Here is a 15,248-nt window from a genome sequence, read left to right as displayed (position 1 = left end):
CACAGCTCTTTCAAAGACTTTCACGTTCTCCAGAGGATAGGTGTGGTTTTATGTTTGATACAGGGATTTAAAATGAATGTACTAATGGATATGTGCACACACTTATTTACTGGAAAATATTTCCGTCATAGAGGTACGAGAAAATTAATAAAATACATAGGTATGCTGTTATACCCCCCTCCACTAAAAAAAAATATCAGACCATTTACAAACAGAGCATGGAGCCAATAGTATGTTTAATTAATTATCATACCAGTCCAGGAAAAGCAAGGAGAATGAACACATCACAAGGAAGAAGAGGATCCATACTCTAAATCCAGCATTGTTTTTGATGGCCTGTGAGGGAAGTCATCCCTGTTACCATTACCAGTAAATACAGTTTCAAGAGTGGCAACCCAGAATGCCTGTTTGTGGCATCACCCTTCCCTCCCACAAGAGAAACAACAAAATTTGCCCTTAATTTCAGGTGAATACAGGTCAGGTTAGCTGTAACTCTTTAGATTTTTCACACTGAAGTCACACTCAAAATCTTAAAATTGTGCATTTGGAAAAAAACTAAAAACCATCAAAATCCCAAGATCTCATGCAATCAAACACTAAGTACTATATCAGAAAGTACACGCTTCTAAACTAGTTTTAAGTTCCAAAAGTGAAATTCCTTAATTAAAAGTAATCAGGCATTCATCTTTCTAATAAAGGTCTGACTTGAATCAAATGAAAAAACAACAGACAGAAACAAAATCCCTGACACCTCTAGAGAAGACTCAGTCACTTACTTCAGTATTTTTCTTGGCTTCTCCTTTCCAAAACAGAGACCAGCAGGAGACTTGTTTTTCGCTCTCAATTTTTAGGTTTACATACAGAATTTTTTTTTATATGATACAAACACTAATGTGAGTAATAAAGTTTTTTGTTTTACCACCTTTCACTACTGTTTCTCAAGATGATTTAGGAAACTTTGTTCTCCGTAAAAATGTGAAAAGTGAAGCAAAATACAGCTTCAGTTCTTGCCATGTTTGATGCGCTTTTCAGAAGAGCAGAGCAGTGGATAACTCATCCTTGAGATACCTTTTTGGTGTGCTCTCAGGAGGGAGAATGAAGTGAGTCATTTACTCAGTAGCCTAATTTAGGAACTCAGTTTTTATTGAAATCTCAGTTCCCAAAAGAAAACATCCTTTCCTTCTAATTAGTAAAAGAGTGGAAGAGATTTGTTTACTAGGAACATGCAAGACATGTTCAGGGTGGTCAAGAGTCTCTTCTGCTAACACTCAGCATTGTTTCAACTGTTTCAGCATTGTCTTATAGTGGTAGTCTGCAATTTCTGCTCCCAGCCCCTTCTTTTTTAAAAAAAACTTCACAGGTGCTTAAATCCAAGCCAGGTGACCTTCATGTTTAAAAAACTGCTGAGGCCAAGTAGATTTCTGCAGTCCTGTGTAGCTATTCAGATCATGCTTAGCAAGTGTGAACTATTGAGAAGCTCAGCTACCTTGAAGAGTTTTCCCAAACCCCTCTCCTGACACCCAACACCCACTGCACTGGTCCCACGGGTGAGCTTGCACGTGCTGTTTTTAAAGCAACACCTGGAAAAAACTGAAAGTTAAGAGAGTCTAAATCACAACTTCAAGATATTACCTCTCTTATGTCTTCATTGCCTTCTTTTATATTCTCTGTTGCACCCACAACTAATTGATGGATATTGTCAATATCAGTTTCCTGTTTAAAAAAGAAATAAAATTGAGAAATAGTAAGGAATGTCACCAAAAAAAAACACTTCCAAGGACTTGGGGAACAAGCAGAACTCAAAAGTAAAATAAAATCTGGTATTACTGACATCTTTGTTTCATTGATGCAAAGGCAGAGAGTAATACATTTAAGTTGTAATTTCTTTATCAGTGATTTTATGAACCTGAATGGAAACCACCAAGACCACTAGGATATCTCCCATTTATCTAGAGTCAAATGTAACCTGTCTGATTTTTCCCATCTCTTTTGGAAGAGGTGCCAACATTTCCAGAAACGATGCTGTTAAATAACACATTTAACAGGACACCAGTTCTGAGGCAGAGGGATCATTCTAACACCTATCTCTCATTTTCCATTCCTGGTACGTACTAGTGAGTAACAACAGTAAATATTATGAAACTGAAAAACAAACAAAAATATTTTCCTTCACATTTGTATCGAAGATTTGTTAATTTTATGTTCACAAGCTGGCAATCAAGACCAAAATGCCCCCAAGAAAATCTTCAAGTTGTATTTACTGCTGTAGTATTACATTATACTAACCTGTTGCAAGACTTTCTCAGTGAATATCTCTTGTAATCTGGAGATTTCCACCACTTTTCCTTCAATTTGTCTTGGCAAAGAACAGAAATACTCCATTAGAAACTAGCACAAACATGTCTTGCTGCTGCAGATTCAGACCCTCCAGCCCAGTAAGTGGCTGCTCAGGAGGCCACTGCTTTGTCAGTTGTCTGTGAGGCAGCAATAGCCTGGGACTAGGCTTGGACAGTGCCTGGTCGCCCTGGGAAAGGCATGCCCAGAAGTGCTCGGTGAGCAGCTTTCACTGCCAGGGTTTGACCCTTCTTCCATTTCATGCAAGAACATCCATGCTGGGCCTTAAGCAGTTGATTTTGTCACACCCTTTTCAAGTGCTACTCTGGTGTGTGCAGTTCACCTTGCCTAGGACTGGTATCCAGAAGTCAATATCTAGCTCGAGTAGCTGTTTGGGTGCTTTGCACAGCTTGGGAGAATGAATGACACCACTGCCTGTCTCTGCATGGGGTCAGCAATGGCACCTCCCCTATTGCCATCTAGATGTCCAGCAGACAACAGGATAGAAATGGAAAATTTAGTACTTTAAAACATGGATAAGGGAGATTGTAAACCTTCCAAATGTAACCAGTGCTACCATTCTTGACACTGTGGGACAGGACATGGTTCCTTTCCTGGGCACTGGTGTTTTGTCCCCGCTCCTCCCACACCCCTAGAGCAGGAGCAGGCAGGTGTCTTGCAGCCAATGCCCTGCACTCGGGGGCTGACTGGGGCACAGGACTGGCATGGGCCACCGTCTGTTCAAGTAACTCAAAACTGTACCTGACTTCATCGAAGAGATTGTTCATTTCACCAACAAGTCTCTGGTTCTCCTGTTCAAACTGGAAAAAGGGGAGAAGGAAACGACACACAAAATTTATAGGTTTAATTTCCCAGAAGTGAGTCTGAAATGACAGGTATGTCTTCGAAGAAGGTAACACTAAATCTCACAGAGAAAGGTTCTGTCTTCTGACATGGGCAATTTCTATCATAAAGAATGAAGGAAAAAAAATTATTTCTTTTAACATCCAGATTTCTTTTTCTACTAGAGGCTCACTGTCTACCTCATGGGTAAGAACAGCCTCCTCTCCTGGGTTAAAGGATTCGAGTCTAAGAGGAAGGTTACTGGGCACTACCACCTTCACCGTGAGGTAGAGGTCTCAGGGAAAGTGCCCAGCTCCATGAATTGAAGGGGAACAGAGAGCAACATATTGCACAGTTCCATATAGTCCCACTGATTTCCACTCTAAAGATCCAGTGGTTTTGTCAAATAAAGTAATACCAGTGTTGCAATACATTCAAGTGTCATTGTCACTGCTGTCTGTAGTGACACCACCTCCAGAACAGAGCATTTTTGAAAATATAATCGCCTAAAATACAGTGATATTTACTTCACAGCAGCAGATGGCTAAAGGTGCTTCATCACTGCACTGCTTTACATTCATGACTGTTCTGTGTCTGGTTCTCGTGGAGTCACCTCACAACAAAGCCAAGAACAGAGCAATGGAATAAAGCCACAAGATTTAGCACTGCGATCGCCAGTTGGTCCTTGAGTGAGTGAGTGAGTGAGTGAGTGGGGCCACCATGCTGCAATTGTTTTTTTCTGACTTCTGTAAGGGTATCTGTACAAATAGTCAGCATTAGAAATTCCTTATTTTGCTGCCTTAAAAAACTAACATGGTAACTGATTGAGAAGACAAATTTTCAGTAGAGAAACAGTGAATGACTTTAATCCTTTACAAAGAGAACAAATCCACTTGAAGTATTCTTTAAAAAGTCCCTTTGATATTTAAAACCTTCCACTGGCACAGATTGCCTTTTAAACTGCTAAATGATCTCTGCAACTTGAAATCATGGCTGATGGAGCGCTTGCACAGACAGCAGTTAAGATATGCTAAAACAGGCAATTGAACAAAGGGTTTGAGCACTGAACACATCATATACCAGTGCATCACAAAGGGATTTACATGACCAGAACATAAAATCAAGCTCTAGCAATCAGTATAGCTCAGCAATTTATGGTTTATTGAAGTAGCCTCTTTTATGACAGTGAAATATTCTGTTACCAAAGTATGGCATAAAGTGAAACTGCTTAATATATGGCTAAAAATCCAAGGCATAAAAGAAATAATCACCACTCCTATTAGATATCCCAGGAAAAAAGTCATTAGATGTGTTGTTCCTGAATTTAAGACAAGACCAACCAACCAAAAAAAAAGGTAAAGTCAGAGAAAAGTAGATATTTTCATGACTCCAAACAGCAGAGACAGATTTTTCCCACTCAATGCAATCACAAGACATCTGCTCACAGTAATTGTAAAAAACATTAATATACCTGTATTCAGAGTTGTAAACTGAAATTTACTGTATAAATCATGTGGTAGCATGCGAACATTTTGAACAATGTCAAGCTCTCTCCTGAGGGTAAAATACCGATAGAAATCGGTGCTTTAGCAGTGACAGGGCTTCAATTCATTATTTTATCTACACAAAGGATCATGGAACCATGACTGAGGACTTGCTAAGCATATGACACCAACCATCCGGATTTAAAACCAACACAGCAGTTTACAGACTGCAAGCTACCATTTTCATAGAATTGTTTAGGATAGAAAAGATCTTGCAGATCGTGGTAAAAACCCAAGGCCACCACTAAACCATGTCCCTAGGTGCCATGTCTACACGTCTTTTAAATGCTGCCAGGGATGGTGACTCCACTACTTCCCTGGGCTGTTTCAAAACTCGAAAACCCTTTCAGAGAGGAGATTTTGTCTATGATCCTAGGCCTACAAAACACAACCTGCATTTAGCTTTCAGTCAGAAGGCCCTGTCAGAGCCATCACCCCCCCCCTCCTGTTGCCCCTGTTTCACGGGAAGCTGAAAGGGGCCTAACAGTATTGTGCATAAAGACAGGAGAATGAAAATATGTAAAGAATTATCTTTTCAAAGAAAACAGAAAGCAGTAACAAGCCTCTAGATTTTAGACTGGCACTCAAGAACAATATGAGAGCATACAGAGCAGCCTCTGAAGAACATTTTCTCTTTAACAAGCCATACCATAATTATGTGCAACTTACTCATCTCTGACTGGAAGAATGATGTGTGCTGTGTCTGGGAACACCTCGAATCACTGCCAAGGAAGCTTCACAAAGTCATACTGCTGCAGCCCTTTGCCCTGTAAAGCTCACTGTTCTGCACAGCTACTGACTGAAATCGGTTTTTCTTTATATAAACCCAAGGCAGTGTGTGTTAATGTAGAGAGGTTTTCTAAGAATTTTGAGCTATGTTCAAAATGAAAAATTTTAGGAATATCAAAAAATCTGACAGGCTGTCAGTAACCATGCCTATGTCAGAAATTTCCTATTCAAATGTAAAGAGAATTGGATCAATGTATAAACATGCTAGATCGCAGAGAAATGCAAAAATGTTAAAATTCATGAAATTCTGTTGTGACAGATACCTTGTTGCTGTTCTTTCTAGAAAACCAATCTGATTTTGATAATAAAAAAGTTAAAAGGAAATAAAATGAAGTATAACTTCACAATAATAGTTAAATAGTACAAGTATTTGTGTTCTAGAAACTGTCCAAGAAAGAAGGGCAAACTATTTATTCTTTCAAAAATTTCACAATGATTCTTCTGATGTTGCCTTGACTTCTATTGTTTCCTGACTAAACAAAGCAATGAGTAACTGTAATGGTAGAAAACAATTAATTTAGCTGAATCTGTACTTTTTTTTTCCCACATGTGAATACAGCAGAAAATACAATAAAATGGACAATCAGACACAGGATAAACATACCATTTGTATTTCTTCAGGTGACAGCTCATCTTCACCTCTGCCGTCCCCCCATAATCCAAGGTTACTTTGGGCATCAGGCAGATTCCTGTCTGTAAAAGAACCACCAAACACTTGAGACACTGAAGAGTACAGGGCACTGAATAATAAAGTCAAAATAAATTTTCATCCATGTTAGACTGATGATGAAATTGTTGTATCTGCTTTGTCAGTTACTGAGACTTACCCTGTATTTACAGCACAAAATTACATCAATAACCTTTAATTTCCAGACTGGGGCAAAAGTCTTCATATAGGTTTAATATTGTGAACTAAAGGGCGTTGCATTAACACACTGACAGAGAAGGATGTAAAACAGCTCATAATGCACTAAGAGTTTTTAGGGCGCAAAATACTGTAGCAGTTGTCTTTTAACAGATAAAACCACCCAATTTTCAAAATGACAGTCTATATACAAAGTATTATCTTCCAGTGAGACTTGACAGAACCACCAGCTCCTCCTTTCAGAAACTAAAGACAGAATTCCAAAGATGTTTTGAGCAAAGCACACAGACAAACTCGATTTTGTCATGCTCTTTAAACTTCTATTACAGTGCAAATCCCACACCACACTGCGCAAGGGGTCTTCCTGTATGTAACAGGAATCAGCTCCAACCCCACAAATTAACCATAACACATCAAAGCTGCTTCTTTCATTCCAGTAGTGTTTCCCCTTTGATTAAAGCTACTCATCTGCATAAATCTTTGTATGAGTTGGGCATAAAAGATCTTTAAGGGTTTTTTCTGGGCTATTCCCTTCTGGAAGATTTAATTTTAGGCTTAATTATATACTTCTGATTATAGAGGAAGAAGTTGGAATGGGAGAGAAAAGAAACTGTGCTACAGGAATCCACTGTTTCTGAAGCTGTTCTAGCATCACTACTTATAAACCTTTTAAGACTGCAGCCTTGACAGAGCCTCTCTTCTCCACGCTGGCTATAACAATCTTAAAAAAACCCAAGAGAGATCTGTACCACCCCACAATGGATCAACCCTCAACCTGCTTTGATGCATCAGATGCACGTTGCAAATTAAAATACAGAAAGATGTAGTTTTTACCTTTTCATACATTTCAGGCTTCCTATTTATTCCAGTCTATCTTTTAAGCATTTATGTGTATTTTAATTTAACTTCCTAGACATAATTTTTTTTCAATTGCTTAAGCAGCACTGATGCATCATCATTCAGAGACTGTCTTGTCTTGGGAAGCCTCTGAAAGGAGTAGTCCTATTTATAAACACATATATGAAAACAGATAAAAGGAGAAGTTTTTCCCTTCTATCTTTCATGACAGTATTTGTGCAAACTCTTGAAAACTTAATATTGTAAAAGACTATTGGGTATGTCCCCTTAATAAAACTTTTTTCTGGCCTCCCAGCAACCTCACCAGGATGCATAAACAATGACAATGTTACAAATGAGGGATGTGGATAAGGATTATAATAAACTAAAAAAAAAAAAAACAAAACCCAAACAAAAAAATAGATCAATTTTTTTCTTATGACAAGTAAAATATAAACCCAAGAATCTCTTTAAAGATTGTTTAGAAAGCATCCAACTTTTTTTTTTTTTTCCATGGGGTATTATCAGTATTTCAAATCTGTTTCACAGAAACAAGAAACTTACTTGTTTAGGTAATCAATGTATTTATGTTATATCAAAATTACAATAAATTATTTACTGCATTCAAACAAAATAAGATAATTAGTTTACAGAGAAAAAAAAAAAAAGAGAAAAACCCTCTTATTTTATCCCAGAGGAACTAATTAGTTTCAGGCCCTGCCAGCACTGTTAAAAAACAGCACCTGTATCCAATGTGATGGCTAATAAGCAAATATACTTATGGTAAGAGGTAAGCAAGAAACATGTAACTCCCCAGGGTTCCTCCTGTCACTGCAGTATGTTTTGGGCTTTCTGCAGCTTTCACAGAGCTGACATTAATGCTTTTCTGCAATTCAGCAAGCAAAAGCCAAACTACATTTCTATTTCAGAAACAGAAGTAGTTAACTCATGACAGAGATATAAAATAATGATCAAATCCTCTGAACCTTTTTCCATGCTGAAAGGAGACAGCTGCTAAGCTTGTGGACAAGTTCAAAAGCTACTCATTATTTACATTTATTTCCATAAACTAAATATCAAATTTGTAATATGCAATTAAATACTGTCAGTATATAAAAACACTCTCCAGAAAGACTATTTTCCTACCATGAGACATGTCCACTATAATTCTAATGTAAACAGGTGCTTTGCCTCAAAACAAAGGTAATCACATTTTGCTTTGGTTTCTGCCAAAAAAAACAGACAAAACCCAAGTGGTGCTTCAGCACATGAGGTAGCACATTCAGCTGTTTATCATAGTGTTCAAATTAAAGACAGGACCACAAGCTGCTCTCAAAAGTATCTTTACAGATGAGATTTAACCCAAGGGACCTAGGCATGCTGCTGATGGTTAATTCATAAAAAAAAAATTATCACCATTCTCTAAACCACCAACATCCTGAGGATGAAACAGCTTATTTCAAAATGCAAACATTTCTCTGGCTTCCTAAAAATTTGCAAAGTTACTTGGAAAAAAAAATATAAATCAAAGGCTGTAAGATTTAAACTGAGCGTCTTGTTTCCTAGTCATCTTGCTCATGCTGTTTTCATACTTCAGCAACCACCTACCAGCAAAGTCACAAGGCTGATTCCTATAAGCAGCAGCAACCAGCACTTACCCTTATGTGAGGAATCACAGGCTGGATGTATTTGCATACTGTTCCAGACAGATTTATTTTGATATACAAGTTCCACAGTTTTCTCGAAGTCTAGTCAGCAACCCCTCATAAGTACTGCAGCAGCACCACTTGTGTGGCAGGACCCCTACTTTCTCATAAAAACTAAAACAAAAACTCATGAAAGTGAGAACTGGAGTCATCAAAATTAATGTGCAATAAAATAGCTGCATTTCTATTTACTGCAGTGGTTTGCTGTGTCCAAGGCAACCAAGAAACAGTATTTTCCATGGTGTGGCACAGATTTTTGGAGCTAAAAACTGTAGCATCCAGAGACCGCAGGCACATTTGGTAACAAGGAAAGAGCACAGGGCAATGAAGATGCTACTATGCTGCTGCTTCACCAGTGGCACCAGCTCACAGCTGCACAACACTGATAACAGGTTGAGGTGAAACTCATCTATGTGCCTGTGTGCTGCATCACTTCAGACACACTATAAAAAGGTAAGCACTAGAAACGGCACATAATCAAAACCTGTACTTCTTACGATAAATACCGGGGGGGGGGGAGAGAAGTCACACTGAGAGGGCTACAGAAGTACAAACTGGCTAGGAAGATAAGCAAAGCCATTATCAGAAAATGAAGTCGTTCACACATTGTGAGGTAATTCAGTGTTAGAGACTTCATCCAGAAGTGAAGCATCCACTTCACATGAATCCACCCTCTGTATGGCCCTGGAGTCACCTAACAGGAACTTAAATCTTTTAATAACAATCACTAAAGAAACAACAGCTGTTTATCAGAATAATATGGCCAACCATTGCATTTTTTCTATCCTGATAAAGTATTATCCCAAGGTAATGTAATTAGCAGGAAAAAAAATCCTGCTGTAAATCACAGGGTACCTTTGTCTCCTTTAGACAACACAAGTGGGAGACCTCAAGCCAGGGAAGGCAACTTCAGAATCACAGAAACAAGATTTCTCTTTAGGCATGAAACCTGAAATTATCTGCATAGTGGTCGTACTCCAAAGGGCACTCTGCTCCAAAGCTCTGCCAGCCTACACATCCCAGGACAGGCTGAAATGGCTAAGAGAACTGAAATGGCTTCTATCTCTCAGCCTGAGAATCAGGCAACCAGGAATCAGAACCAATGCTCAGAAATCCCACAAGATCTGCACCATCTGAAATGACCCCAAGGTGGGAGAGACTGCTTTGGACTTCTAGCTATCTCCTGCCCACTAAAAGATGAGATGCAATCCTCCCAGCGGGGCAACTCAATGTCATCAAGAAGAAAGCTCCAAAACTACTGGATTTGAGCAGCCAATAACCTCCTCTGTTGTGAGCATGTTCCACCTTCGAGTTCCTACTGTAGAAGTGTCCAACTCAAGGTCTCTGGGCTTAAAAATGACAGAATGTTTCCAGAGACTCGTTGACCTACTTTCTATTTCCTTGCATTCAGTAAAGAAATACAGAAAAGTCAGAAAAATTTCAGAAGATATGATACTGATAAAAATAAATGAAAAGGAAACAGTTCATGAAGAGGTTATTAAGAAAGAGGATGAATAACTCAGCAAAGCATATGACTTGTTTAGCTGGCATGTCAAAAAGTTTAAGATTTTGCTTCCTCAGTCTCGCAATATGCTTCACCTGATCAGCTCAAGGAAGATGAAAATGGAAAACATGCCAGTCATAGAAATTTGCCCTTCCAAAGTGAATGAAGTACTATTGATTGGACAGGTCTTGCCACAAAAAGTAAAACATAACTAAATTTTACTCTTACCTTTGCTTTCCTCAGCAGAAAGTTTTTCTTCAGAATCCTCTAAAGGACTCTGTGAAGATTTTTCAGTGGAAAGAGTAGATTTGGACACATTGCTCTGCTCAGGTTCAAGTTTGGACCTAGAAGTACAAGAGCCTATGATTTAACTGATACTACACAGATGTATTTCTGTAAAAGAAGAACAGATTACTAAATTCAATACTTTAACTCTTGCGAATTTCACATTAAAGATTTTCCAGCCAAGATACACAATGTACTTAGCAACTGTCACTAAAATATTGTTACAAAGGCAAAGAAAGCATGAATAGTATTCCTGGACAAAATGCACCACATGCTCAGAGTTGAGAATAGTGAAGGCTACAGCCTAAAAATACTGACACTTTGTTAAATTTCCTTTCAAAAATCCAGTGTATACATTTTTTTAAAGCCAACATTTACGTCATACTGAAAAATTTTTAGTAGCAATAGCCAAGCACTACTTATTTATTTTTTTCAAATAATGATGATAATTTTACTTCATATTTTCAATTATCATAAAGGAAATACAATAGAATTAGCTTTCTTATACTACTTCTGAGTCCTTGTTAGGTAATTTTAATACAAAGGAAATGCAAAACATGAGAAGCTTATTCAGTGATTATAATTAAAGTACTTGTCAATTATGTTTCAGTGTGGCATCAAAAAACATTGAAAATCAGTGGTAACACATTTTTTCCAGTAAATTTCTGTGGATTATTGTTGTCTACAATGAATTCTGTAACTGCTACATAGCAAGCAGTTAAATGTTTAGTAACGTTGTTGGAGAAGGTAAAGAACCAAAAAACCAAAAACCAATGGGTGGAATCACCCAGCACAGCAGGTGATTCCACCCTAACCTTTTTCACTTCCCACTCTCTCACATATAACCAACAGTTAATTCCATTATGATTTGCGATTTTCCCCTGTGCCTAACAGAAGGTGTTGCTTTTTGTTTTCTTCTTTGCATTGTGTCTATATTCTAACCCATAATTAAAAAATTCTGTGAGTAACAGAATATAATGCAATTGTCATCACTGACTGATCGCTATTTAACAAGAAAAAACAGCAGCAGGGAATTCTTTTAGTTATAAAACCTCTGCAAGTACTGGGCTTTTGGTAATTTTACAGAGAACTCTACTCTCATCTCCTCCCTCTCAAATTTGCCTAATAATAAGAAAAAAGTACTTATCTACATATTTGTGCAGTTCAAGTAATAGTTTTAATACTAATAAAACACCAATTCCCCAGGTAACAAAAATAAATATCAGCTTCATTTGAATAACAGCATACATAATTCACAAAATCTTCAAATGGAGAAAGAACTTTAAAATTGAAATTAAATATAATCTTGCATACCAATAAACATTAAAATTGAAAATCACAACCAACTACCTTTAGATAAAAAATGCTTGTGTTTCTGTTTCTCAGCTTTTCTTTCTGCAGAGCTAATTCTAACCAGCAGAACTTTTTAATCAAAAAATGTGAGTGAATACATAAAGGCAACCTCTGTAGGAAAACTGTAACACTCAGGCAATTTGCTGAAGAGCTCAGGATAGTTACCAATATAAAAGGAAATATGATGAAATCCATTTCTATGGCAAACTTTTCAGTATTGTCTGATATGCACATATTTTAAATTCACTAAACTGCAGGAAAGAAGAGCTGCACTACGATTAATTTATTTCTAAAGAAACATTCCTTTATTGTTTGCTGTCCTTACTGTGCACAGTATAAGTGTCTTGGGTTTTGTAACCAAAAAAAAAGTTGATTCTATTCCATCTGTTGCAACCCGGTTGGGGAGGTGTTTTTTCTTTATCTGTTGTAACTCCAAGAGGGAGGGTGTGACTGCCTTTCTGATAACAAGCCAGCTGTTAAAACCAGGTGGGGCATTGTTTCTTATGTCTGCTCCCCTCCCATTACCTCCATCAGGCTATCTTCTGTTAATGGGCCATTAAAGCTCACCAATGACATGACACATTACATCATCCCACTGTGAGATGCTCTATCCAGGGAGGAGGAGCCAAGCCATTTCCACCTAGATTAAAAAGAGCCACAAGTGTCATCAGACATCCAGTGTTCCCATGGGACTCCCAAAAGAAGACTGGACCACCTCTGGACCCTTTTTCTCTACAGGACCATCTCTACTTTCAGCAGGACCACATCTGCCGCTCCAGGAGGGCTTTCTTTTGGACTGTTTCCAACACGCTGACCAATAGGGTGTCAGATTGTATTCTGACTCTGTCAGTAGTCTTTTGTATTACTGCATTTATTTTATTTTACTTCTTTTTTTTCTTCCTATTAAATTGTAATTCTGACTTGGAGTCTCTCACTGGTTTTGCTTTCAAACCACTACAATAGGAATACAGGAAACTTACAATTTAAAATTAACAAAGTGTCTGGGATGGACTGTTTAAAGGATGCCTAGTTCTTTTAAGAGAGGGTACATCTTCTTACCACATCAAGCATCTGCTGAAATCCTCAGGGAAATTACAAATCAATGACACTATTTTTCTTGAAGTCATGTCAAGACTGGGTTATGCCCTGTTATTATCTGAATTGAATTTTAATTCAAATGACAATTTAGCCATTATATCACAAGTGCAATGCATACAGACTCCACCTAGTCAACATCTGTTTTCTAGTTCTTGCATCCATAAAGACAGGCATAGAGGGACTGTCCAATAAAAAGAATGTATCTTCTGGGTTAAGAATTAATGCCTTAATGCTCTTTAGTTAAGTGGTGCTCTAACTTCTGAAATAAAACATCAAATGAGGTTTTTTTCTCTGTTTGTTCATCTGAGAAATCCTGAACCTGGGTTTTCACACGGAAACAGTAACGTAAGAGTACTAACAGAAGAGCTGGTATTCATTAGCTACTGCTACGACTGCAGAAAAATGCTATCTTTCTCTGAAGCTCTTTCACATGAAGAATACTGATAAGATTCTGTATTTTTACACATTAAAAATATCACACAGGTTTTTTTCTGTATTTTTTTTTTCTGAAAACTTATGGGAGCGACAAAAACACCAATGCCTCACTTTTCTCTCATTACTTCTTACCAAATTTCAGAAGTGGTTTGGGGTATTTTGTTTTCTTGGTTTAGGGCTCATTCTCCACATGCACTGCTGTTTATGTCTCATGAGGATATATTTGAGTGAATCTAATCGTGCTTAATCAGGCTGAATCATTCTGAATAAAATATATTTACGAACTTTTGAAAGGATCTCTCTGGGTTCAATGTAACTTTAGCAGACCAACCCAAACACCAAATTGATAAACCAGCATTAAGTCTTGGAAAAACACTCAAGAATTTATTTATGTGCACATTCTAGAGCGTTTTTTTTTTTAATTAAAGTATAGATAATGGACCTTGAAGTTACTATTCAAATAATGCAGAGTGAGAAGACTTGAAAAGCTTCTCAGATGTTAAATTGCAAACCTGCCCACTTTCCCTATCATTCTCACAACTGGGAGTGTGCAGAAAAAGAAAATGAAGAAGTACAGGGTTTAAAACTTGACTGAAAAAGAAATCCCACCAGATGAAAAAGGCAGCAAGCAGCAAGACATTTAATGTCTCCTAGACATTTTCAGCTCTACACTGGCGGCCTTTAAAAGTGCCATTATAGGAAGCTCTTGTTTCAGTTCAGAAGTTACATTCTAGGTTTTATTTTCATCACGTTTCTGCTTGCCATGAACACCTGCCATCTCAAGTAGTATTTATTAACAACACAGTCACTTGTTTAGCAGAAAGATAGGACCTTCAAAAAAAAAAAAAAAAAAAAACAAACCCCAAAAGTTGGTGAATTTGTAGAAGTCATATGGGTTCATTAATCCACATTTTACTGATTTGGTGCTTTTATCCTTTACCTAGATGAGAATAGTATAATGGCACTCTGCCACTTTCAGACTTCACTTCACATACCTGAAGTGCAAAGAGCCCTGGAATGCATCTGTTGACAACAGAAACTGCTCATTCAACCACAAACTTCCATTAAAACAATCTCCTTAGAATCTAAACATGAACAAGTTTTGTTGAATGTCCTACAAGTGAAAGGCACAGTTAAATTAATTTTTTGATGCTACTCACAGTCTCTTCTTATCTATCACTCGCTTAACTCGGATGGCTCTTTGTTCAGAATACAGCTTGCACACTCCTGTTTAAACAGCAGAAAACAAAATTTCAGGTTAAAAAAGCAAGATTCCTTTCTTGGAAAATGCAATCATCCATTTGTAACTATTTGGTAAATACTAAGTTACTTTTTAAGTAATCTTCAATGAAATCCAAAACAGCTGTTCTGTGCTCCTTCACCTGAGCAGACTGGACACCCTTGTGTGCTGAAATACAAAAGAAAAATATAAAACAATCTTTTAACTTTTTACTGAATTCCACAACAGTTTGTACTTTCAGTTGATTTGCAAGTTATATTCAAAAGCCTAGTTACATTTTATATATGTTATATATCAGTATTTATTTTAAACATAGCTATATTTAAATATAGATTCTCTAACACAGCAAGTCATTACAATAAACCAAAACCAGAAAATAACTAGTGTCCTATAGTATTTTTATATATGCCACAGA

The 15,248-nt window shown here is 37.4% G+C and overlaps 1 protein-coding gene across 4 annotated transcripts in view; it reads right to left on the bottom strand.

The window, feature by feature from the left end:
* Positions 1–216: 216 nt before the first annotated feature.
* The window catches only part of STX18 (syntaxin 18), a 59,563-nt gene continuing 44,531 nt past the window's right edge, over positions 217–15,248 (bottom strand). For all 4 annotated transcript variants that reach the window (XM_066185449.1, XM_066185450.1, XM_066185452.1 and 1 more), the window contains 8 exons: positions 14,924–15,001; positions 14,754–14,820; positions 10,651–10,766; positions 6,115–6,203; positions 3,097–3,155; positions 2,287–2,356; positions 1,633–1,713; positions 217–336 (listed from right to left, as the gene is read on the bottom strand). In XM_066185449.1, coding sequence (XP_066041546.1) covers positions 241–336; positions 1,633–1,713; positions 2,287–2,356; positions 3,097–3,155; positions 6,115–6,203; positions 10,651–10,766; positions 14,754–14,820; positions 14,924–15,001 — 656 coding nt within the window. In that variant the 3' untranslated portion in view covers positions 217–240. The remainder of the gene's footprint in view (positions 337–1,632; positions 1,714–2,286; positions 2,357–3,096; positions 3,156–6,114; positions 6,204–10,650; positions 10,767–14,753; positions 14,821–14,923; positions 15,002–15,248) is intronic.

Source organism: Chamaea fasciata, unplaced genomic scaffold (genome assembly GCF_029207755.1).
Source record: "Chamaea fasciata isolate MVZ Bird 193981 ecotype frontalis unplaced genomic scaffold, bChaFas1.0.hap1 SCAF_6, whole genome shotgun sequence".
NCBI classification, from domain to species: Eukaryota; Metazoa; Chordata; class Aves; order Passeriformes; family Sylviidae; genus Chamaea; species Chamaea fasciata.
The sequence above is the reverse complement of the archived record's forward strand: the minus strand, read 5'-3'. Positions and strand labels throughout refer to the sequence as shown.